The sequence below is a fragment of the Bos grunniens genome, chromosome 3, assembly GCF_055505025.1.
Source record: "Bos grunniens cultivar Pamir isolate PY7600 chromosome 3, Bosgru_T2T1.0, whole genome shotgun sequence".
In the NCBI taxonomy this organism is placed as follows: Eukaryota; Metazoa; Chordata; class Mammalia; order Artiodactyla; family Bovidae; genus Bos; species Bos grunniens.
In genome coordinates, this window is record NC_141167.1 from 43,836,171 (window position 1) to 43,862,645 (window position 26,475).

General features: G+C 42.0%; 2 protein-coding genes and 1 non-coding gene across 4 annotated transcripts in view; all 3 read left to right on the forward strand.

The window, feature by feature from the left end:
• Positions 1-19,680, forward strand: part of GADD45A (growth arrest and DNA damage inducible alpha) — a 160,860-nt gene extending 141,180 nt beyond the window's left edge. Inside the window, exons 1-4 of one of the 2 annotated variants that reach the window (XM_086390505.1) lie at positions 13,973-14,249; positions 14,772-14,873; positions 15,120-15,357; positions 16,425-19,680. In XM_086390505.1, the coding sequence (XP_086246631.1) occupies positions 14,206-14,249; positions 14,772-14,873; positions 15,120-15,357; positions 16,425-16,538 (498 nt within the window). In that variant the 5' untranslated portion in view covers positions 13,973-14,205 and the 3' untranslated portion in view covers positions 16,539-19,680. Of the gene's footprint in view, positions 1-13,972; positions 14,250-14,771; positions 14,874-15,119; positions 15,358-16,424 lie in introns of those variants that run through there. The other variant, XM_086390504.1, reaches the window with a different exon arrangement.
• LOC147375569 (dynein light chain 1, cytoplasmic) lies at positions 19,012-19,680 on the forward strand. Its single transcript, XM_086390506.1, has one exon. The coding sequence runs from the start codon at positions 19,121-19,123 to the stop codon at positions 19,388-19,390; it is 270 nt and encodes an 89-aa protein (XP_086246632.1). The 5' UTR covers positions 19,012-19,120; the 3' UTR covers positions 19,391-19,680.
• A 2,614-nt stretch (positions 19,681-22,294) lies between these two features.
• Positions 22,295-22,366, forward strand: TRNAS-GGA (transfer RNA serine (anticodon GGA)). The gene has a single exon. It is a non-coding gene; the product is annotated as a tRNA-Ser (tRNA).
• The last annotated feature ends 4,109 nt before the right edge of the window (positions 22,367-26,475 follow it).

A 26,475-nucleotide genomic window follows, 5' to 3' on the forward strand; every position in this document is an offset into this window, starting at 1 on the left:
TTGTTGACTAACTGTCAACAAATAATAGCATCCACTTATTCAGTCTACAAATATTTCTTGAATCAGTAGCTCTGCCAGGTAATGTGTAAAGCAGTAAGGATACACTGAACAAAATAAACACAGTCCCTGACCTTTTAGAGTTTATAGTCCAGCAGACTTTCTCCCTGTCCTATTGGAATGAAATATGGATCTAAGATCTTGTAAAATCTTGCATGATAATTTTCCTTTTCTTGGAGTTTTCTTGAACTATATGATTTAGTTCTTAAACTCTCTCTCCTAAGCTCTTGCTCTATTATTTTTCTCATCTCCTCCCTGACAACGTAAGATACTCGAAGGCAGGGGATTGTTTCAACTTTTTTTTCTTTTTGGTCATATCTCAGTTTAAACAGAAGTTTCTTATAAGAAACAAAATAACTATACTGTGTTTTTAAGTTAAAAAGTGGCATGCACATCTATGATGATGGAAATCAGAACAGTGGTTTTTATGGGATATGAATATTGACTGGAAAGGGGTTAGAAGGGAGCTTTCTGGGGCAATGGAATTCTTATATATCATGATTGGGTTTATATCCTTACTTGGGTTGTATCTTGATTGGACTTCATATTTTGCTTGGGTTACATGAATGTGTACATTTGCCAAAACTCATCAAATTGTATGATCTGTGTGTGTCTTTCACTGAAGGTAAAATTTTACCTCAATTACAAATACTTTAAGAAAAGCAATATATGCTTATTATATGAAATGTAATCAAATAAAAGTAAGCAAAAATAGGAAAATCAAAATGAACTGTAATCCCATCACTCAAAGAGGAACATTGATTACACTGTGGTGTATGTTCTTCCAAACTGTTTCATTTTTTACACATTAGGACACAATATGGGTTCATACAGAATGTAGTGCCTCCTAATTTGCTTTAAAAAAATAGTATTCTGAGAACATTCATAACTAATTTGCTAAACTAAGTAAAAATCAGGATCTTAAATTTCTTTCCAAAACTTTAAAGCCTATGATATCCCATCATCATCACCAACAACGCTTACTGAATGTGAAATGCCATCCCTGAAGAGATTTCTTGGCCAAGAATGTTCTTCAGGCTGTGTGTAAGATTACTAAATCTTAACTACCAGACGATCACTAACAGTAAATCTTTGAGCTGGTTCCAAATTTACAATCAGCTTTAACTTTGAACAGTCTAGTGACTAAGTGTATTAAACATCATCTCAGAATCCATTCTTCTGTCCTCCTCAGATTATTAAGCTGTTACAAGATCCAATTCATGGCATGTTACTCATATTTATTGTTTAATTTGTATAGATTCTAATCCAATACAGGGACCCGTATAATTGTATGGCTAGACTATTGTGATCTACAGCCTCATAAAATTTGCCACAGCATGAGATCATACACGCAAATCTCACTTTTATATCAGAAATTCAAACCACATCAAACTTAAGACATACTATCTGAAGTCAACAAAGCCACAGCCCACCTCTAACACTTCCTAAAATCTATTGCTAAATCTAGTTCACTAAGAAGACATCTGGGTAAATATTCTGGTGTGTCCTTTGTTAGTTTCCCAGTGGTGGTACACAGTACTCAGACAGAAGGAGAATTATTTGGAACTACCCAGAAAATCAGAAAAATAAGGACTAGAAGCAAAGATCTGTGAGAAAGAGAAATGCCTTGAGCTTTACACTTTTGGCAAGCGATAAAAGGCAGCTTTAGTGACAGCAGCCAGATGGAGATCAAATGACAACTGTGAGTTCATAATGGTCTCCAGCGTCTTGGCAAACACAGGGGCAGTAGGGGAAATGGGAGGGATCAGTTTTACTGGTACTGCAAGCCAATCTGGTGCACATCAGCGTTATCTGACGTCAGCTAAAACCAGTTCTGAGGCATTACATCAGGACCAGCTGCTAGATACTGAAAGCACCCTGGCCTGCCTCTGTGTGCTTCCCTAGCTCCCACTCCTAACATTTACAGGATGCTACTACCAGTTAATTTATGTTCCCTGCAGCAGGGAGGACCCAGATGTTGAGGCTGCAGTTGCTGATTTGAAAGGAGTTCACAAATACAGGAAGCTCTCAGAGAATAAAAGAAACATTAAGAGTGTTCAACAGTTTGAGAAACTCATTGTTCTGTATTAACACACACACACACACACACACACACACACAGAGGGTTTGAATAACATCAAGCCCTGTTCCTTAGCACGCAGAAGTACATCACTTAGGCTATCAAAATTACATAAAGATCTAAAGTTCACCAATGAGGGAAAGTTTGCTTCCTCTGTAGTCAGAGAGAACATGTATATTGGATTCATCTGCGGCTATATTCAAATTCAGTGGAATTTTTCACAGCATTAGTTGAAGATAGGGAAGACCAGTACTTTTACTATCAGCAAGCATGCCCCAAACGTCAGAGAAAATGAAAATGCAACATTTACTTAGATGAAGAAATTGGAAAAATGGGTGCCAAATAATTAACACTTATAGCATTCTATGTGTGGTGCACTGTAAGTGCTTTACCTACATTACTTCACTTAACATCATCATAAACTTATGAGATAGGTACTGTTATTACTTAGGAAAAAGACAAAATGGGTTAGGTGATTTGCCCCAGCCTGACTCAAAAGTCTGCACTCTGAATACTATGCCCTGCTGCTGCATAAACTACAGCTGTTCTAGAGGAGGATGGTCCGCTGCTAAAGAGCTGAGATCTGGGGTCTCTCAGATGTGAATTTGTATCCTGTCTCTGCCCTTTAGCTATGGGTCCTTTGAGCTAGTAACCAAACTCTCCAACAGGCCACAGCTTCTGCAGCAATAACATGAAGATTACAATATCCACCCCAAAGATGGTTATGAGAATCAAGTGATATCATATAAATAAAAAGTGCCATGCATATGATAAGCATTTAACAAATCAGCTGTTTTTATTAATAAATCACAAATCTAATTAGAAATCTTCTCTAACATCCCTGGGAGCCAACTTGCTGTTGCATACAGACTTTAGGAGAAATATTAAAGGGAAGCACATGGGTTGAAATCGTCTCATCTCAGGTTCTTGGAAATTTCTGCTAAGAAGTGTTTTAGGTTAAGAGGAAGTTCTTTTCCTCAATAAAAACCTATAAAAATGTAAAGAGACATTTATCCATGTCATGGACGACAAGAAGTCACTTGAGAAAAAGTTATTGCAGAGTACTGCTAAAGGACCGTGTTTAACAGCTTCTCACAGCTAGACCTAAAGACTTTAGGATTTACATTGTGGTTGGATTTAAGGCGAATATAGCTTCAGGATCACAGATGGACCTGTTTTGATGGTTTATGTAAAAGATATAGGCCCAGACTTATAACATGGAGTAGAGGGTCCAGTTGCTAGGGATAATGAGAGACACGCCAAATTAACCAAACTTAATTCAGATGGTCATTAAACAATGACCCCACCTGGTTTTCAGTCGTTTTACCATCTGTTGTAGCTGTTTCTTCTCAGACGGGAGAGTTCCCACTAGCTCCCAGGTGCAACCTGTTTATTAAGAGACAGTGCCAAATCATACTCCATAGCATTTGGTAACCAGGCAATACATTAAGGTTAACAAGGCAAGCTGCAACCTAATCTCGATTAACCTATTGAAATGGTTGAGATTTTTAAAAATTGATATCACAGCAGAGGGATATGAATGTGTTTTTAATTCTTTAGGCAGATGATCTGGTGATTAAGCTTTTAAGGCCCAGAAAAAGTAACTTTTTTATAGTTTATTTTTTATTATTTATTTATTTTTATTTCGGCTCTGCTGGGTCTTCGTTTCGGAGCATAGGCTCTTGTGGCTTGTAGGCTTTCTCTAGTTGGGGTGTGGATTCCTCTTGCTGCAGAGCCCAGGCTGTAGAGTGTACAGGCTCAAAAGCTGTGGCCTGCAGGCCTCTCTAGTTGTGGTTTACTTGACCTGCAGCTTGTGGAATCTTCGTTCCGGGACCAGGGATTGAACCTGAGTCCTCTGCCCTGGAAAGCAGATTCTCAACCACTAGATCACAAGGGAGGTCCCTAGAAAAATAATATTTTTCGTAGTAAATGAAATATTAAATGTCTTTTGGTGGTTGCTGAAAATTACAGAATGATTATTAGAATAACAAATTATTAAGCAAAAAAAATCAAAGTTGGAAGGGTGTTATAGAACAAACTTTTTAGTTTCCAACCATGATCAACAAAGACAACAAGTTGAGCTGGGGTAGGGGGTGTTGGTAAGAGGAGGCCCAAGCCCGCAGACCTCTGTTTCTCAGCCCCACCCCCATCTGACTACGTCAGCCAGAACACTTCTGCTTTTATTTGTCTATGTGTGGGATTATACCTACTACTTCTTTGGGGAAAAGGGAGTTCTCTTCCCCCAAAGGGGAGGGAACTTCTTTCCCATCCCCAAAGAACTCTCCACAGGGAGTTCTCATCCTCATTACTTAATAAATGAGGAAACTGAGATATGAAGAGGGTACATATCCTACCTAAGATCACGTATCATTCAATCCACCTTCTTAGAAGGACATCAAATTAGATTTATCATGCTGGCTATGTAGGCAAAATAGCCCCACAGATCTTAATTTTATAGCATCACTTCAAAAGATTTCTAAGATACAGATGTAAAATATAAACAATCAAGTGAATCTATAGACAGGACTTCTTATATTTGATGGTGATGCTTTCCTAAAATAGGGAGGATAGCTTGCCAAGCCAGGGTGATACTCCAGCTGAGAAAGCAAAGTCCCTGACACATTTCTGCTTAGTGGCCAGTGATACTAATGGGGCCTCCCCCTCCTCTGTCTTAAAGGGGATGAGCTACAGCATATGGCAGAAACCCTTATAGGTCAACACAGAATGGTAAACACAATCCATCACTTTGCCACAAACTGATATGGTCCATGAAGCCCAGGAGTAAAGTGTTCATAATGGACAGTCAGATAACAGTCTGCTTACTGCATTCTTTGGTTACTAAAAATGAGGCTACTTTAGACCTTTACAATATAAAGTCAAACAGAAGCCAGAAAGAGTACTGTCAGACAACCTCCAGACCAGCCCTGAGAAATGGGTGTTTCAAAAGACTGTTTCCCAGACCCTCTTCAAAAGATCACAGCCTTATAGGGTTTAATCGTAAATTGTCCTTTTTAATATTTAATATCTTCCAGACCTAGAGACTGACATTTCATTGCCAAAGTAAAGGAGGACCAAAGCAAAAATGTAAGAATGCATATTATTCACAGAATAGATCTTAAAAGCAATTTCAGTGTCTAAGCTCTACAGGCAGAAATTTCCAATGACTAGAGATGAAACGTTTACAAGTGCTAAAGCCAGAGAAAGAGGTAAGAGTTCAAATAGTAGTAAAGAAGGCTTTTATTTCCCTTTGTGCCTTATTTCTTTTGCTTACAGTCTCCTAGATATTACTCAGTGTTCTCAATTGTATTTCCATTTGTTTTTCTTGTATGTTGCTTCTATAACGAACACTCCATCTCTGCTCTTTTAAACCTCCTACTTCAAAACTCACCTTCATAAAAACCTTTCAAGGTTGTTTTCCTCATCATTATAATCTTTTATGCTACAGTGAAAGAACAAGCCTTGAAACTTGGCAATTAAGTACCTTTTATCTATTGGGTTTTATATGTGCATACGATACAGACTGGTAGAGGTCACAAATCCTTAGTTACAGAATGGGCCAGTTTATAGCACCTGGAAAAATATATTAAAAAATTGTTGGGGTGAGGGTGAAGGGTGTACAAAGAAGAATATAAAATGTAGATAATGGCATACAAACCTCTGTGATTAAAAAAGTACAATCAACAAAAATAGGATTCAGTCAAAAATGGTTTCTGATATATAAGAGACCAGAGGATGTGTAGCTTTATGTTCTAGTTCATTAATTAAATCTTTAAATCTGTATAACTTATTCATTCAACAATATATGATTCAATGACTATTTATTCCGGGTCTACCCTGTGCAAGGCACTCTTCTAACTACTTAGGAATCAGTCAGTGACCAAAACAAATCCTACTCCATTGAACTTATACTTGGGGACCAGAGTGGGTAGGAGAGGGGAGCCAGATAATGATATACAAGTATGTTAAAAGCATTTTAAAAAGAGAGAGAACAGGGTTTAGGAGATCAGTAATGCCAGGAGTGGGCAGGGTAGGCCTCACTGAGAAAGAAACTTGAAAGGAATGAGCAATGTGATGATCAAGAGAAAATATTCATGGCTTTCAGTCAGTACAGGGCTTCCCTCATGACTTAGTTAAGAATCTGCCTGCAATGTGGGAGATGCGAGCTTGATCCCTGGATCAGAAAGATCCCCTGGAGAAGGGAATGGCTCCAGTATTCTTGCGAGAATTCCGTGAACAGAGAAGCCTGGTGCGCTACAATCCATGGGGTCACAGAGAGTCAGACATGATTGAGTAATTAACACTTTTAGTACAGAGCCCTGAGGCAGAAGGAAGGTCAGTGTGGCTTGGAAGGAATGCATATGATGGAGAGTAGTAAAATATGAGATTCGAGGAGGGATTCAGTACTTTTTTAATAACAGGTTTATTGAGATACAATCTACATTACCTACAACTTACCCTACATATACTACTCAGTGACTTTTTAATATATTAATACAGTGGTGCACTGCATGGCATATGGGATCTTAGTTCCCTGACCAGGGATAGAACCCACATCCCCTGCATTGGAAGCATGGGGTCTTAACCACTGGACCACCAGGAAAGTCACTGGAACGACTGATGCTGAAGCTCCAATACTTTGGACATTGGATGCGAAGAGCTGACTCATTGGAAAAGACCCTGATGCTGGGAAAGATTGAAGGCAGGAGGAGAAGGGGGTAACAGAAGATGAAATGGTTGGATGGCCGATGGACATGAGTTTGAGTGAACTCTGGGAGATAGCGAAGGACTGGGAAGACTGATGTGCTGCAGTCCATGGGGCCACAAAGAGTCAGACATGACTTAGTGACTGAACAACAACAGTTGTGCAATTATCACCATCATCCATATTAGAACTTTTCATCATGGTGAACAGAGTTTTGTAGTGTCTCTTAGACCTTAGTAAGGACTTTGCCTTTTACTCTAAGTGAAATGTGGAGCCATTAGTAAGTTTGGGTCAGAGAAGTGACTGTGATCTGACTTGATTTTATAGAAATAGTATATATAGTATTCTATACTTTATATCAGAGAAGGCAATGACACCCCACTTCAGTACTCTTGCCTGGAAAATCCCATGGACGGAGGAGCCTTGTAGGCTGCAGTCCATGGGGTCGCTAGGAGTCGGACATGACTGAGCGACTTCACTTTCACTTTTCACTTTCATGCATTGGAGAAGGAAATGGCAACCCACTCCAGTGTTCTTGCCTGGAGAATCCCAGGGACGGGGGAGCCTGGTGGGCTGCCGTCTATGGGGTCGCACAGAGTTGGACACGACTGAAGCGACTCAGCAGCAGCAGCAGCATAGTTTATATAGTACTATAGTATTCTATACTTCAGGGTTTCTCTGGTGGCTCAGATAGTAAAGAATCTGCCTGCAATGTGGGAGACACAAGTTTGATCCCTGGGTCAGGAAGATCCCCTGGAGAAGGAAATGGCTGCCCACTCCAGTATCCTTGCCTGGAGAATTCCATGGACAGAGGAACCTGGTGGGCTATTCTATAGCATATGTAGTATTGTAGTATTCCATAGTATACAGAATACCTTGGCTGCTGGAGGTGAGTAGAGGAAGGACAAAACCAAAGAGAGAAACCAGTTGCTGCAGCTATCCAAGGGGCAGATGGTGGTGGAGTTGTAATGGAAGCCTGAGAAATGGTTGAATTATTTTATTTTTTGAAGTAAGTCAGCAGGGTTTGCTAATGGACTGGATGTGGGTTGTGAAGAAAAGAAGTCAAGGATGACACCATGGCTTGGGGGCTGAGCAATGGGAAGAACAGAGTTTCCATTAACCTATCCTGCTAAGTTGCTTCAGTCATGTCCGACTCTGTGCGACCCCACAGACGGCAGCCCACCAGGCTCCCCCATCCCTGGGATTCTCCAGGCAAGAACACTGGAGTGGGTTGCCATTAACCTATAGGAGGACTATTACCAACTTTTGTCATTGTGAGTTTGAGATGCTTATTGTATATCAACACAGAGATGATGAGTAAGCCTGAGGTTCAGAGGAGATGACTGACCAGATTGGAAGTATATTTGGGAGTCATCAGCATATAAATATTTAAGGTCATGAGACTGGATGAGGTCACCAAGAGAGTGAGTGTAGACAGAGAAGAACTAAGCTTTTAAGAGTTAGGAAGGATAAACCTTTACAATGAAGTACATGGGTAAAAAGAATCACCTTTTCTATTTCAGAGATAGAAAATTCAGAAACCTGGTCATATTACCAGAACACCAATGGCCAATTACCCATCCAGAACACCTATCTTCTTCACTTTTGAGCAGCCCACCAAGTAGAGACATTCACATAGAGAACATTCCTACCATGATAGAAACATCCTGATACACTTAACTCAGTGGGAAGGTGGGGAAATGGGGTCAGGGGGTCCCTGAAAAATGTCCTAGAGAGTCTCTTCATCTGACACCTCAGCTGGATGGCCCCTGCATGGCTGGTGAAATGTGAGCAGCTAATGGCAACACAAGGTGGTCAGCCTACAGCTCAAAGCAACACCATGCCTCTAGTGCCGTGATTATTAATAGCTGAAGAAAATTTCCATAGGGTAAGAACTTATTGAACACACAACAAGATAGTATTAAGAATATTGTATTAGGCTTTGATTCTACATAACAGATTACAAATAACAAGTTACTTAATGGTATAAAACAACACTTATGTATTATCACATAGTTTCTGCAGGTCAGATGTCTGGGTGTAGTTTAGCAGGGTGATCGTTTTAGAATCTCACAAGGCTAAAATCAGTGTTGACCAGGCTACATTCTCATCTGAAGGCTTGACTAGGGAAGGGTATACTGCCAAGCTTCCTCAGGTTGTTGGTAAAATCCATTTTCTTGCAGCTTAATGGAAGTTTGTTCCTTCAAAACCAGCAGTGAAGAAAGAAAGTCTCTGATGCTTCCGGTACTTCTTCAGAGAAGGTTGAGCCCTCTTCTAAAGGGCTCATGTGATTCAGTTAGGCCCACCTAGCATAATCTCCCTTTTTATTTATTTATTTTTCTGTTCTACTTCAAATTCTTTTCCCATTTAGGTTATTACAGAATAGTGAGCAGAGTTCCTTGTGCTATACTGTAGATCCTTGTTGGTTATCTATTCTTAATATGGCAGTGTGTACACAGAAACACCAAGCTCTCAGTCTATCCCTTCTACCAACCTTACCCACTGGTAACCATAGGTTCATTTTCTAAGTCTGTGAGTCTGTTTCTCTTTTGTAGATAAGTTCATTTGTATCATTTTTTATATTCTGCATATAAGTGATATCATATGATCTTTGTCTTTCTCTGTCTGACTTACTTCTCTTAGTATAATAATATCCAGGTCCATCCAAGTTGCTGCAAATGGCATTGTTTCATTCTTTTTTAATGGCTGAGTAATATTCCATTGTGTATATGTACCACATCTTCTTTATCCATTCATCTGAACTTTAGGGCTTCCCTGGTGGCTCAGGTGGTAAACAATCTGCTTGAAATGCAGGAGACCCAGGTTCAATCCCTGGGTTGGAAAGATCCCCTGGAGAAGGAAATGGCAACCCACTCCAGTATTCTTGCCTGGAAAATCCCATGGACAGAGGAGCCTGGCGCACTACAGTCCATAGGGTCACAGATTCGGACACGACTGAGCAACTACCACATGTCTTTGCTATTGCAACAGTGCTGCAATGAACACTGGGATGCTTTTCTCCAGATAGATGCCTAGGAGTGGGGTTGCTGGATGATATGGTAGCTCTATTTTTAGCTTTTTACTGTTCTCCATAGTGACTGTATCAATTTACAGTCAAACTTCCTCCTGATTAACTCAAAGTCAACTAAATACTTATATTTGCAAAGTACTTTCACCTTTGTCATAGAATATAACATAATCATGGGTGTGATAGCTCAACACCATTGTCATATTCTATTGGTTCGAAACAAGGAATGGGTTCTGCCCACACGCAAAGGAAAAGGCTTATACAAAGCTTAACATTGGGGTTAGAGATCATTGAGGCCATCTCAGAATTTGCTTACCAGATGGTCCAAGAAACTAAACGTTTATGTTAAATTCAAATGGAAATATTGATCTTAAGAAATTATATATTTTTAGGTGTAAATTTTCTGAATGGTCTTCTCTGAGAAAAAAATTGAGGGAAATTGAGAGCCTGACTTTAGAAACTAACTTTACCAGACTTATACAAAAAAATACTTCAGGAACCTTAGGATTTTTAACAATAAAATGTAATATAATACAGTTCTAGGTAAGTATTAATAGTTAATACATCTGTCATAGACTAATTGATATCCTTCAATGTGAAGAATAATATGTCTAATACTGAAATAATAAGTATCATATTTCCTTCAGATGTTAAAGGATTGATGAGTTTTTGAAAGAGAGAAAATTTATCATTCTATACTACAGAACCAGTAGTAAGAATACATGTATGATAATAATGAAAAAAATAAAAAAAGACTTTTAAGATGTAAAGCAGGCAGCAGTGCTAAAATTATTTGACAACTCCTGAATATAAATACATCTAGTCAAGGCTATGGTTTTTCCTGTAGTCATGTATGGATGTGAGAGTTGGACTGTGAAGAAGGCTGAGTGACGAAGAATTGATGCTTTTGAACTGTGGTGTTGGAGAAGACTCTTGAGAGTCCCTTGGACTGCAAGGAGATCCGACCAGTCCATTCTGAAGGAGATCAGCCCTGGGATTTCTTTGGAAGGAATGATGCTAAAGCTGAAACTCCAGTACTTTGGCCACCTCATGCAAAGAGTTGACTCATTGGAAAAGACTCTGATGCTGGGAGGGATTCGGGGCAGGAGGAGAAGGGGATGACAGAGGATGAGATGGCTGGATGGCATCACTGACTCGATGGACGTGAGTCTGAGTGAACTCTGGGAGTTGGTGATGGACAGGGAGGCCTGGCATGCTGCGATTCTTGGGGTCGCAAAGAGTCGGACATGACTGAGCGACTGAACTGAACTGAACATCCAAATATAACCATTTAGCATCATTATAAATATTACCAGAAGGTCATTCCAGTTCTGTGCAGTTGAAGTACTTGGAATTACCTGGGATAATTTTTAAAATGATTATATATATTAGAATTATATTTTAATACAGATTATTTTTAGAATATATGAAAAAAGTATATATACACATATGTACCTATCTAGGGCTATTCCTCTAATTTATCATTGGATACCATCCTTCCCAGGGACTAATAAGCATTTATGAAAGGTATCATCTAAATTCATCCTAATATACAACTGCAATCTAGTGGCAGACAAATGCAGCTTCTACTTCCAGTGGGAAACACCAAAATAATCAGTGATGAAACAGTCTAGGCAGACTCAGCAATGAGGCAAAATGGTGTAACATATCTGAGTCAGAAAGTATGACAGATGAATATTTTTGAATACTGGAAGGCTAGGCTTATCTCACAGAGAACAACCCCATAGCACTTGAACAAATCACTTTCCCTTGAAATTAAATAAAGAATGCAGTGTACTTGTTGAGTGAGAAACTGGGCCTATATTAAGAAGTAATCTTTTTATACTGCATTTTTACTGCTTATAGTTGACCTTGGTGGGGCATTATTAGGGCTGTGGTTCACTTGAATTGGAATAACAATTCATGGGTTCTACTGTCCTACAGTTTCCGTTCAGATGACTAAAGTCATGGGACTTGCAGCATAGCTGGCTGATGACAGTGCATACTATTTTGTCCCAAAACCCAGTTCAAGCATGGGCATAATGATTAGATGGTAAGCCCTTTAAAGGCAAACGGCCAGGAATTGTACAGTTCTTGGTATATTGTAGGATAGCAAAGAAGTTTTTTTGAACTAAAATTAAATGTGAAATATCTTAGAAATTCATGCATTGCACAGGACTGCAGTATTCTGAGATCTTATTGTTCAATTCAGATTCTGCTTAACTCAGTGAACACTGGCCATGCTTCCAGCAAATGCAGAAATGGTGGTAGGTGCCAAGAATACCACGTTGATGAAGTCACACTCCCTGCTGTCAAGAAACTCACTCGATTCCCTAATTTGCTGTCAGTTTACAGCGATCATACTTCTTCCAAGGAACCTCTAAGAAATACCTAGTGAGTAGAACCTTGGAGTTCCACAGAACAGAGTTCAACAGTCTCCAAATGATGACTCAGGCCAGATTGCATAATTCAGGTTTTGTTTGCAAAACTGAAAATGCTTCAGCACCTACCTAAATTCCAATTTAAAGGAATTCTTTAACAAAGACGCTACATGTTAGAATTTAAGGTATAGATATGAAACATACATTTCTGGGTAAATGACCCACAGACCAGCACCATTCCTTTAGTCAAAACTTGTCCCTTGCTGACAATGCAGTTAGAAATGAAGTGCAAAATGGCAGCTCAAATAAATGAGCCAGAAAACCTGACCTATCACTTTTCTTTTCCTCTAAATTAAGATCAAGAAAGCTGAAGAATATTTTGTCTAGAATGATATGAACATACGGGTACAAAAACTCCCTTGTAGCTTAAAAGAAAATTACTTCTGTGACCTTTGTCTGTACAGTGACCTAAAAATGCAAGCATTGTTTTGAAAGCAAGCATATGGGAGTATTTTTTTTTTCTTTTTTACCACTTTTGGTGACTTCAGTAGATTTAACACATATTTTTCATTTATTGCATAAACTCATGATACAAAGAACTTTCAACCTATTCAAACTCTACATTCAATTTTGTTTTTCAAAAATGTATAGCTACTACTTTCTTTCCACCCACAGATTGCCATTATCTCAAAGGTGAAATTTTAGCCTATGACTAAAAGGACCTATAGCTGCAACTTCATGATTCAGCAACTAACATCAATAATTCACAGTGAGATCATAGGCCCCCTGTGGAAGGTAGTGACATACTTGCCTTATGAAAGGAAGCTGAGAGCATATGCAGAGCATTTTGAGTTTAGATGTGTGGCTTGTGTGGGTGTCAGACATTTGTCTCTTAGCTGGTGCCCTGCAGAAGGATCCTTCTTTGGGAAAGGCTGAGAAAGGTGAATTGGGGTTGTGAGGCTAGGATAAAATGGTTATACATGTGGTAACCAGCTCCTCCTGAACTCGGTTTTCCACAGTTACCCTGGGCAGGTGGGAAGTCTTTCTGCTTTCTGTGTAAAAGATTCCAACTTGGTTTCCTGCCACCACCAAACACAAATGTGTTGATTTTTCTTTTTTCAGCTTCCAACCCTTGCAAGTTTCCAAAAATAAATCAAACCAGCCATCAGGGCACCGAAATAATACTACTACTAATAAGCAGCTTTGCTTAGACTTACATAAACAACACTTCTGAGGTAAACTTTGCCCCAGAGGTCTGGATACACTCTTTTTATATAACCTGCGTACTAATAATTACTAGACTTGGGTGGATTAACCCTGAAAATAGATGTTAATAGCAGCCCCCCAAAACAAAAGACTTGGAACGACAATTAAAAAAAAAAAAGTGCACCAACAAGAAAAACACTTGGCAGCCAGCTCCAGCCCAAGCTGAAGACATCCTTCTCTCCCCGCCCCGCTACAAAGATCTCCTCCCCTACCCGCCGCGCCTACGGGGTGAGAGTAGGCTCGGAACCCCAACCCCGCCCCCGCCCCCGCCCCCTAGGCTCTTTTTCCTCCTGGCCCCTCCCTCTTCCGCTCCTCTCCGCCTGGTTCCTGGAGCTGAGGTCAAATTGTCTGAACAGGCTGGTTTGCATAGCCCAATGGCAGCGCGTATGCAAATGAAGAGGATGGTGGTTGGCTGGGGCTTGGCAGGATAACTCCTGGGAGCGGGGCCTTTGTCTTTCAGTGGCTGTGAGGCAGCTGTGGTGTTAGTGTCGCGGTTGGTGGCGAGTGGGCTGCTGAGAGCCGACTAGTGAGCCAGCGAGCGAGCGAGCGGGGCGGGAGGGGCGGACGGCGCGGTGGCGGCGGGCGCTGGAGGAGCCTGCAAGGGAGTGTGGAAAGCAGGCGCCCGCGCGCCGGCGGTGGCAGGAGCAGCCCGCACGCCGCTCTCTCTCTGTGGGCGACCTGCAGTTGCAATATGACTTTGGAGGAATTCTCGGCTGGAGAGCAAAAGACCGAAAGGTAAGTCGGCCAGAGCCTCTGCCTAAACTCTGCTTGTCTCCTGCGCGCGCTGCCGGGCTATGCAAGGTTAATGGGGAGCAAGTGGTTCAAAGTTTGCAGCGGGTACCTCCTATCCCGCCTTTCTTCCTCTGAAACACTCCGGAGGCGTGCGTGGACGGGAAGAGCGTACCCCGCACGCCGGTCGAGCCCTTCGAGGCTTTGCAAAGGGCAGACGTGACCGTCCCTGCTCGTGCGGCTCTTGCGGCCGACAGCCTGTGGCTGCACCCAGCGCCAAGGACTAGCAGTGCACTCTGGAAAGGGTGGCGGATGTCACTCGGGGCTGCTCACAGGATGCCGAGCCTCTGGGCGTAAGGGTTATGGGGCGAAGGGGATGATATCCCAGGGAATCCTGGGTTTGCAAAAGGTCGAGGGCCGCTGTTGCGCGTGCCCTCGGTATGGAGGGTCGCGGTGCAGGGCGAGGAGGCGCCGACTACCCGGAGGGGCTTAGTGTGACGGGATCCCCTTGCTTCTTCCCGCGTGTAGGATGGATAAGGTGGGGGATGCCCTCGAGGAAGTGCTCAGCAAAGCCCTGAGTCAGCGCACCATCACCGTCGGGGTGTACGAGGCGGCCAAGCTGCTCAACGTGTAAGTGGAGCCCTCGCGTGACCCTCTTGGTTCTCCTGTTCGCCCCAGCCAGAGAAGGTCGCTTTCACCGGTCCCCCCTTGCCCTGCAGCGCCACTTCCTGCCGCGTTCCATCTGTCCTGTGGCTACTTGTCCCAGGGGGAGTGAGAGGACCCGGGCGCGACCCCTGGCACCTGGGCGGGGGTGCAGGCTGCCACGCGGCGGGTCTTGCCTTTGGGCTCACCAGCCCGTTCGTTCCCTGCCCGCAGCGACCCGGATAACGTGGTGCTGTGCCTGCTGGCGGCGGACGAGGACGACGACAGGGACGTGGCTCTGCAGATCCACTTCACCCTGATCCAGGCATTCTGCTGCGAGAATGATATCGACATCCTGCGTGTCAGCAACCCGGGCCGGCTGGCCGAACTCTTGCTCCTGGAGACCGATGCGGGCCCCGCGGCCAGCGAGGGCGCAGAGCAGCCCCCGGACCTGCACTGCGTGCTGGTGACGGTAAGGGAGAAGGGAACTTGCGGGCAGCTCGAGGTTAGAGTCCTGGCAGGAAGTTCGTGAGGGCTGAGAGTCTCCTGACTCCAGATCTAAAATGGGCGAGGGTTAAGAGACGGTAGCCTTTGACCCATTAAAGCGTGTGGCTGGACTTTCAGCCGAGATGTGCTAGTTTCATCATGGGGATTTTCTCTGGGACAGAACGTGTCTAAGCACGTTGGAGGCTGCCAGAAGCGGAAGAGATCCTTATGAGTCAGCATTGTCAGTCCAGCTACTCCCTACCTACATCTGCACTACCTCCCGTGACTAATTCCTTTAGCAGGGCAGATTAGATAAAGCCAAATAAATTCCTGGCTCACCCTCATTAAGGAGTCAGCTTCATTCTCTGCCAGTCAGAGCTAAAAATAGAAATGGTGTAGGAGACAGACCTCATTAATTCCCTAGAAATACATTAAGGGGATAGAGTGGAAATTTTTTCTTTGTGGTCTTGCAGTTTTTTAAATGTCCCCTTGCCCCCATAAAAACCTTTGAAAGGTAGGTAGATAACTTGTGTTTACAGAGGTAAATGTGATTGTTTTGTCTTTTACATTTTGGGACACTTTGACTGATCTCCTTAAGTGGCAGCCTCATTATTTTGCTTCTCCTGAAAAATACTACTCTCTCTTTTGGGAGGATAACAGGTGGCAGTTTTAGTTAACTGCTCTGCAGCTCTAAACTCCTGGTAGCCCAGCATGGAAGTATTTCTCAGGTGTGCACCAAGGTACAAGTTTGGTAGGACAAGCCTATTGAATAATACTCTCATGCAAAAACTGAATAAATATGAAAACATATATATGACTCAGTTAGTTGCATGTATTCAGACTTTGCAGAGTATAGCTTCGTAGAGAATTACCCTTAACGATTTTGCAGGAAACCCAACTACCTGGAAAAAATTTTTTAATGGTTTTAAGTGGTCTGTCACACAGCCAAAGTATAGAATGTTCAAGCGTCTTCCCCTCAGAAGTGTTGTAATTAGTAGCAAAGTCTGATTTTTTAAAAAATAATAATTTTATTTTTTCTAAATTTGTTCCCAGAATCCGCATTCATCACAGTGGAAGGATCCTGCCTTAAGTCAACTTATTTGTTTTTGCCGGGAAAGTCGCTACATGGATCAGTGGGTTCCAGTGATTAATCTCCCTGAACGGTGATGGCATCTGAATGAAAATAACTGAACCAAATTGCACTGAAGTTTTGAAATACCTTTGTAGTTACTCAAGCAGTTACTCCCTACACTGATGCAAGGATTACAGAAACTGATGTCAAGGGGCTGAGTGAGTTCAACTACATGTTCTGGGAGCCCGGCGATAGATGACTTTGCAGATGGAAAGAGGTGAAAATGAAGAAGGAAGCTGTGTGGAAACAGAAATACAAGTTAAAAGGAACAGAAATTACAAAGAACCATGCAGGAAGGAAAACAAAACTATGTATTAATTTAGGATGGTTGAGTTACATTTAAATAAACCAAATATGCTTTGTTAAAGTTTAAATGTGCAGCCATAGTTTGGGTAATTTTGGTTTTTATGCCCTCAAGTTTAAAAAAAAAAAAAGGTTAATCATATTTTAAAACCATATTTTATTGTATTTTGATGAGATATTCTCAAAGTTTTATTATAAATTGTACTAAGTTATTTTATGACATGAAAGGTTATTTATGCTATAAATTTTTTGAAACACAATACCTACAATAAACTGGTATGGAATAATTGCATCATTTCTTAATGTGTGCTTTTGTTTCTTTTAACTTGTACTTTATTTTCTTTTAAACAAGTTTTTTTTTCCAATATGGAAAAATTAAAACCCATGTGAAATCATGTATATATATTATATGTGCATCTGTATATATAGATGTGTGTGTATGTATGTATATAAAATATTTTTCTACTCAAAACATTTGGGCTGAACATGGCATGATATTGGTTTTTATTTATTTAGTGGGCATTTTAGGCATGCCCTGCTCTACCCTACACCAAAAGCCAGAAAAACAAGTGATTTAGGAGTTAGTTTGGAGTTAGGGAAAAGTGGTGTGGGAAATTGCACTTGCAAAACATGGATAAATACAGTTAAATGATAACTAGTACTATAATAAGATTATTTGCAACATGTTACAGAAGCAGAGGGGAGGGAGTCACCAAAGACCTACCTGCAAGACCAGTGAAGTTTTTCCTGGGAAGAGATCATTTTATTTGGATCTTAAAACAGGAAAAGGATATTGCTAGCAGCAGCACTAGTTTCTGGGAAGGTGTGGAGGCCTAAAAGACCAAAACCTGTTCAGGGAAACAAGAGTGATTCTGTGTGTGCCTCTGGCATAGAAAGATAAGGGAGAGATAAGGCTGAAAGGTAGGTGGGGATTAGGCCCAGACCGGGAATGGCATTCCATGTCACCCTTAGCATTTGGGCTTTCTTCTGTAAACTGTGGCTAGTCTGCAGACGCCTTCACGCAGGGAGTGACGTGATCAGTGTTTCAGGAAGATAACGTTGGGCACTGAAAGACGGGTTATTGGATAAGCTGCCATAGGTGAGAAGGCCAATTGGAAAGTGACCGCAACCGTCCAAGGCTATGCATTTTGCAGAAGCACATTCAGGAAGCAGGGAAGTGGCCTGCCGAAGATTCTGGTGCCATTATTCTCTTTCTAGAGCTGTGTGCCTTTCAGCTGAACATGCGTGCTGTGGTTCTGAGGGGTTTGGCTAAATTAGATGGGAGAGGGAAGAAAAGAGCAAAAGAAATGAAAGGCTTTAGCAGAACAGTCATCTTATACTTGGAACAGTCACTTGATAATTAACTGCAACAATCTTCTGGACATACAGCCAAAGAAAGCAAAAATGCCTACTGAGGAGAGGCCTAATATAGCTTTGGTTCACAGGATTTTTCTTTGCCTACTTCTCAAACTATACCCTCCCCCAAAACACCCCATGGCTCCCCGGCCATCTGTCTCCCACCCTTGTCATGACTACATACAATCAGGAAAAAGTAGAAATCAGAGGAGAGATGTGCCAGCTAACAGTTACAAAAAGCACCAAGTTTCTGCATATCTTAGGAATAACAGGCACATGAGCCCTTCACCTTGCAATTAAGTTTCTGTTTTTCCACATCTACCAGAAATGTGGAGTTTTAGTCCTTGTTTAGGCTTGTATCTTATTTAAGCTAGTGCATGATCCAAAACGTAACTGCTATTTAATAGTTGTCTTTTACAATATCAGAAGATGGAAAGCAGTGAGTTTTAAACAGGTTTTTTTTCTTCCCATTAAGTAAAAATACTTCTAATTCTTTCCCAAAACTACTTGATTAAAGACCCTCCTGCAAAGACGAGTAAATTAAACTAGGAAGGCAGAGTGGGGAGGAGCAGCTTATGGATGTTCTTAGTCACTCAGTGTGTCTGACTCTGATTTACAAATAATGAATGCAAACCACCTGGCACCTGATAGGTGTCAATACAGTGTCTATTACTGAAACTGGGGCGATGGCAATAGGAAAACTTCTAAGGCATCAGAAAAATCTGATGCTTATAACATACATATTTAAAGAAAAGTGCCTTGAATGTGAATTCTTATTTCATAGTGCTGAGAGATATGAAAGTGGTAGTGTGCATCCTTGAAGTTGTTTGCTTTCAGAAAAATCCCGACAGATGCGCCACGGCTTCGGTAGCGACCGCCTCTCTACGCGGGTGTGAGCTTCGCCAGCCCCTCCCCCAGGAGACCGTTGCAGTCGGCCAGCCCCTGCTCCTTGGTAACCATGTGTGACCGAAAGGCCGTAATCAAGAATGCCGATATGTCGGAGGAGATGCAACAGGACTCGGTGGAATGTGCTACTCAGGCATTGGAAAAGTATAATATAGAGAAGGACATTGCGGCCCATATCAAGAAGGAGTTTGACAAGAAGTACAACCCCACCTGGCACTGCATCGTGGGGAGGAACTTCGGTAGTTATGTGACACATGAAACCAAACACTTCATCTACTTCTACCTGGGCCAAGTGGCCATTCTCCTGTTCAAATCTGGTTAAAAGCATGGACTGTGCCACACACCCAGTGATCCATCCAAAAACAAGGACTGCAGCCTAAATTCCAAATACCAGAGACTGAAGTCTTCAGCCTTGCCTAAGGGAACATCTCCATCTTTGAACCTTTGTTGTGTTTTGTACAGGGCATTCTCTGTACTAGTTTGTGGTTATAAAGCAATTAGTAAAACAGCTTACATTTGTATTTATTTTCTATTCCATACCTCTCTGCCCCATGTTTTTTCTCTTCAAAATCCATTCCTTTAAAGAAATAAATCTGTTGAAGTGTGCGTTAATTACCGTTTGTTCAAATAATCTATTGAAGATGGCCTATTACTTGATCTTGGGTAGGTTGGTGGGGGTGATTCCTTAAAGTTTTTGTGGAATGTAATAGACTAGCCTATTCAACACTCTGGAGTTTCATTCTTGTCCAGCCTGCTCCTGTTGTACATGGAAGAATACTACTCAGAAGTGCATGTTGAGAAATGCATGGCAGAGAAACTCGTACTCCTAACCTGATAAATACATTCCTTAAGTGCTCCTTCTGTGGTAACTGCTATAGACTGTTCTAGGCCTTAGGCCTCAAGAGAAGATGAATGTGTCGTATAACTCCTTTAAGTTTTCTGTGGCTGTAAAATGGAAATAAGCTGGTGAGAAAGTTGGGCTAATGAGAAATTTGTTGGGCTGTAGACATTTACCCTCCCCTGCCTTGGCCAAAGTATACTCTAGAGATTAAAGGTGGTCTTAAAGGGAAAAAGCTTTTGAGCAGCAGTCCTCCATGTGATTCTAATAAAGTCTGCAGGAATTTAAACTTAAAAAAAAAAAAAAAAAAAAAGAAAAATCCCGACAATTCACTGGATTTTGAAGTTTCGGTGTTTAAGTTTTAACAGTTGTTATTCATTCCTGATTGAGCATAACACAAAAGTAACAGGGCATTGAAAAATCCACTCTGAAACAATTGAGTTAATTGTAAACAAGTATGCAATTACCGGGGCAGATTCTGCCTCTAAATGTTGCTAGTATTTTTCAGTTGTTGCTTTAAATACCATTAACCCAGTGGCCACAGGACTGGGAAAGTTCAGTTTTCATTCCAATCCCAAAGAAAGGCAATGCCAAAGAATGCTCAAACTACCATACAACTGCACTCATCTCACATGCTAGTAAAGTAATGCTCAAAATTCTCCAATCCAGGCTTCAACAATACGTGAACCGTGAACTTCCTGATGTGCAAGCTGGTTTTAGAAAAGGCAGAGGAACAAGAGATCAAATTGCCAACATCCGCTGGATCATGGGAAAAGCAAGAGAGATCCAGAAAAACATCTATTTCTGCTTTATTGACTATGCCAAAGCCTTTGACTGTGTGGATCACAATAAACTGTGGAAAATTCTGAAAGAGATGGGAATACCAGACCACCTGACCTGCCTCTTGAGAAATCTGTATGCAGGTCAGGAAGCAACAGTTAGAACTGGACATGGAACAACAGACTGGTTCCAAATAGGAAAAGGAGTTCGTCAATGCTGTATATTGTCACCCTGCTTATTTAACTTCTATGCAGAGTACATCATGAGAAATGCTGGACTGGAAGAAACACAAGCTGGAATCAAGATTGCCGGGAGAAATATCAATAACCTCAGATATGCAGATGACACCACCCTTATGGCAGAAAGTGAAGAGGAACTAAAAAGCCTCTTGATGAAAGTGAAAGTGGAGAGTGAAAAAGTTGGCTTAACGCTCAATTCAGAAAACAAAGATCATGGCATCTGGTCCCATCACTTCATGGGAAGTAGATGGGGAAACAGTGGAAACAGTGTCAGATTTTATTTTTTTGGGCTCCAAAATCACTGCAGATCGTGACTGCAGCCATGAAATTAAAAGACACTTACTCCTTGGAAGGAAAGTTATGATCAACCTAGATAGCATATTCAAAAGCAGAGACATTACTTTGCCAACAAAGGTCCATCTAGTCAAGGCTATGGTTTTTCCTGTGGTCGTGTATGGATGTGAGAGTTGGTCTGTGAAGAAGGCTGAGCGCTGAAGAATTGATGCTTTTGAACTGTGGTGTTGGAGAAGACTCTTGAGAGTCCCTTGGACTGCAAGGAGATCCAACCAGTCCATTCTGAAGGAGATCAGCCCTGGGATTTCTTTGGAAGGAATGATGCTGAAGCTGAAACTCTGGTACTTTGGCCACCTCATGCGAAGAGTTGACTATTGGAAAAGACTCTGAGGCTGGGAGGGATTGGGGGCAGGAGGAGAAGGGGATGCCAGAGGATGAGATGGCTGGATGGCATCACTGACTCGATGGACGTGAGTCTGAGTGAACTCCGGGAGTTTGTGATGGACAGGGAGGCCTGGCATGCTGTGATTCATGGGGTCGCAAAGAGTCGGACACGACTGAGTAACTGAACTGAACTGAACTGAACTGAACCCTGCTTATTGCAAGTAGGTGGAAATGTTACAGAGGGGACAGAAATCCCCTTCTCTTTCTAAGATGTGTTGTTTGTGGAAAATACCTACTTTTCCCACTGGCAACTTTACCTCAGTGTCATAAATAGTATTGACTCCTCCCTCCTGCAGTTCATCAAGGCCCTCAGTAAATTAAATTTCTATAATGAAAGGACTCATGAAGGTAAGTAATCTCCCATAATACATATTTTACTTCCCAAATGAAGAAAGTGTCATGGCTAGGAAAGAGCTGTTTGTATATTGTTAATTGGAAGTATTGTCAAAGCATGTTTTGAGATGCCTTACTATAACCCTTATAAAATCATTGTTTCCTCAATTTTCAACTATATGGGTTCAATTTTATTCTTTGAGATTTGGTAGAAGGCTGCAAGCAGTGAGATGTGGTTCCTTTAAATGAATAAAACTCTCAATGGCATGATTTAACACCAGGCTGGGAGGTGGGGGCTTCCCTGGTGGCTCAGAGGTTAAAGCATCTGCCTGGAACGCAGGAGACCCAGGTTCAATCCCTGGGTTGGGAAGATTCCCTGGAAAAGGAAATGGCAACCCACTGCAGTACTCTTGCCTGGAGAATCCCATGGAGGGAGGAGCCTGGTGGGTTACAGTCCATGGGGTTGCAAAGAGTAGGACACAACTGAGCGAATTCATGACATAACACGACAATAGTGTCCCTCAAACAGAACTGAATCTTTTTTTTTTTTCCTTTTAAACAATCCTTAGATAAACATCAGGATTCCCCCAGTGGCCCAGCGGTTAAGAATCTGCCTGCAATACAGGAGATGCGGGTTTGATTCCTGGGTCAGGAAGATCCCCTGGAGAAGGGGGTGGCAACCCACTCCAGTGTTTTTGCCTAAAAAATCCCATGGACAGAGGAGCCTAGCAGGCTTCAGTCTATAGAGTTGGATATGACTGAAGAGACTTAGCACACAGCACAATAAACATAAGAAACTTTGTAAAAAGGTTGTATTCATGAAGATCACGAAGAAAGAATTTTGTTGTTGTTCAGTCACTCAGTCATGTCCGACTCTTTGAGACCCCATGGCCTGTAGCATGGCAGGCTTCCTTGTCCTTCACTATCTCCTAGAGTTTGTTTAAACTTACATCCATTGAGTCGATGAAGCCATCCAACAGTCTCATCTTGTTTGAGTGCTTATTATGAGCAAGGGCTATGCTGGTTATATTGAAGTCTACAAAAGAAAAATCAGAAACCTACTCTGACCTCAAAGAGTTTCCAGCCTAGTGAAGTAATGAGACACAAACATCAACAGATAAAATCCAAAGCAGAAGCACCCAGAGAACTGCTATGAGAATTCAAGGGGTAGAAATTTCTGGAGGGCACATGAGGATGACTTGCAGAAAAAGGTTGTGAGTTCTTTGATCAGAAGCTAGCATCGTATTTTGCAAACCACACAAATTACTTAACTGATTGAATATTGATTATAATTCTGCTAGGTACTGCAGAGAATAGACAGAGGTAGCCTCTAAGAGGTAGCGCTTGTCCTTAGAAAGTTTATTATCAAATAAGGAAATCAATATCAACACATTCACTTCTTTAATGCTATTTACTGAAAGCCCGTCACGCCCTGGGCACTAAGTCCCAAGGCTGCAAAAGTGTAAAAACAAGGTCTTTGTCTTTAAGAATATGTGCAGTTTAGTGTAAAAGACTGACAGCTGTGATGCAGGGCCATCAGTGACAATGTGCTGTGTTCAAGGCTTAAGTGTTCTTGGGGGGCCGGGAAAGTTGGGAAGATCGAGTCAGACCCAAAGGATGAAGAGACTTGCCAGGGGATGGTGAAGGGACACTTGTTCCTCTAGAGGAGCTGTAGCTCTGGAGGGTATATTTGAAGCACATTTGGGGTGAGTTTCTGGGACAGCCACAACCCTCACATAGGGATTTGTTGGTTTGGTTTTGTGCTCAGTCGTGTCTGACTCTTTGCAACTCCATGGACTGTTGCCCACCAGGCTACTCTTTCTGTGGAATTTTCCAGGCGAGAACACTGTAGTGGGTTGCCATTTTCTTTTCCAGGGCATCTTCCCAACCCATGTCTCCTGCATTGGCAGGTGGGTTCTTTACCACTCAGCCATGAGAGAAGCCCCTGGAAACTGGTAGCTAAGAGAAATTTGGCCTACACATTGTTTAAAAACATATATTTTTTTAAGTTGTCAACATTTATACATGAAGAAATTTCTTAGAAAAATCTTTATTTCTATTGTCTCTTGGAAGTTTGCTATTTGTGGCAACAGTGGGCCCACAGTCTGCATGGTAGCAATTGGCTGCAGCTGAGGGAGGCTCCTCCATTTTAGACAAGGATTCCCAGTTTGCTACAGACTTTGCCCTTGCCTATTGTCAATTTAAGCCTCCTGGACTCACTTAGGTTTCCCTTCCTAATCCTTTTAGGCATGTGGGGTCCACCCTTCACTCACCCTCCCCCAGTGACAAATACCTCTCATTCTGGGGCTCAGATTCTTCTTGTGTAAAAATAAGGGATTTGTCCTCCAGAATTTCTCACATTTTCCAATAGACAATGAAGACCTAGGGCTGTATGTTAAAAATACAGCTCTAAGACCCTTTCCCAAGAGCTTCAGATTAAATGGGGCTGGGAAAGGCTCAGAATTTATTTTTTTTAACAAGTACTTCAGGTAGTTCTTATTAGCAGGGCAGTTTGACAAACATTGCATGCTTTCTTGGAGTTCTTCCACCTGAAACTCAGTAGAATCACGCTTTACAAATCTTGGGGGAGTGGGTGGGAGCGGGGCAGCTTTCATCGGATCAGTCTCTCTGATGTCAGCCCCCCAGGAGCTGAGGGACATAGGTTTCTCTGCAAAGATTAAAGAGACTCTCAGGGAAGAGGTATAACCAGAGCAATTTGCTGCCTGTGGACAGAGTTAAAATTTACTAGTTTATTATTCTGTACTAGTTCAAAGAACTAGGGCTTCACAGGTGGTACGGTTCTATCAAGAATCTGCCTACCAATGCAGGAGCTGCAGGTTCTATCTCTGGGTTGGGAAGACCCCCTGGAGTCAGAAATGGCAACCCGTTTCAGTATTCTTCTCTGGAATACATTCCACGGACAGAGGAGCCTGGTGGGCTACAGTCATGGAGTTGCACAGAGTCATATACAACTGAGCACTGAGGAAAAGAACTACAAAAGGTGGGATGGTCCACGGACAGGTTGGCCCTTAGGGTTTCCTTGAATTGAGAGAACAACAGACCTGTTATGCACCAGACACAGGGCTGGGCACTTGGACAAGACAAGAAGTTGACAGCACTGTAAAGACAAGCTCTTGTACAGAAGACTGCTCAACGTCAGGCATAAGGTAAGGTGCTCGGGAAGTGAGTAGAGTTCCTATTTTTCTTATATCTGTTAAGTACTTTCTGGCTTATAACGTGATTTCACATTTATTACTCCATTTGGTTCCTTGCCAAAGCTCCTGAGGCTCAGAGGTCAAGAGACTCTTCTAAAGCCACATGGCGAGGAAAGGGAAAATCAAAATTCTATTCTAAACTGTCTCTTAAAGGCCAGCCAGACAGCACAGGTTAGCCTAGGGGAGGCTGAAACTAATTGGATCTAATCTTTTACTTATCCACTAAGTGGGACAGAGCCCCAGGAAAACTAAAGGGGACAAAACCAGGAGAGAATTCTAAGAATTGTTGTCTTTCATCCTAGAACCTCCTCATGGGAGAAGTGACTTTTGTGTCCCTGGGTACTTTATGCTAATATATCTTCTACAATTAAGTGTCTGAGAACTTATGCAGAAAAGCAGCAAACTTTCCTACCATCACCACTTAACACCTGATTACATCACCACAGTATCAAAATAATCACTCTGATAAAAGGTTCACCTGGAGAAGAGCCTTCTGATTTCATTTTGGGCTTCTTTGTATAACTGGACAGAGCTGGCAAATGATCAAGAATAAGAGTATAGCAGTTAAAACAATAGGCTTTTCAAAAATTTATTTTTGGCTATGCTGGTTTTTTGTTGCTGCACATGGGTTTTCTCTAGTTGTGTTGAGCGAGGGCTGTTTTCTAGTTGAGATGCACAGGCTTCTCATTGCCATGTGGAGCACGGCTCTGATGTGCATCAGTTCAGTTGCTCAGTTGTGTCTGACTCTTTGTGACCCCATGAATTGCAGCATGCCCGGCCTACCTGTCCATCACCAACTCCCAGAGTTCACTCAAACTCACGTCCATTGAGTCGGTGATGCCTTCCAGCCATCTCATTCTCTGTCATTCCTTCCAAAGAATACCCAGGGCTTATCTCCTTTAGAATGGAGTGGTTGGATTTCCTTGCAGTCCAAGGGACTCTCAAGAGTCTTCTCCAACACCACAATTCAAAAGCATCAATTCTTTGGCACTCAGCTTTCTTCACAGTCCAACTCTCACATCCATACATGACCACTGGAAAAACCATAGCCTTGACTAGACGGACCTTTGTTGGCAAAGTAATGTCTCTGCTTTTGAATATGCTATCTAGGTTGGTCATAACTTTCCTTCCAAGGATTAAGTGTCTTTTAATTTCATGGCTGCAGTCACCATCTGCAGTGATTTTGGAGCCCAAAAAAATAAAGTCTGACACTGTTTCCACTGTTTCCCCATCTATTTCCCATGAAGTGATGGGACCAGATGCT

Bases quoted from the DNA above. Each gene is read 5' to 3' on its own strand.
- LOC147375569 (XM_086390506.1), top strand. From the start codon at position 19,121: ATGTGTGACCGAAAGGCCGTAATCAAGAATGCCGATATGTCGGAGGAG.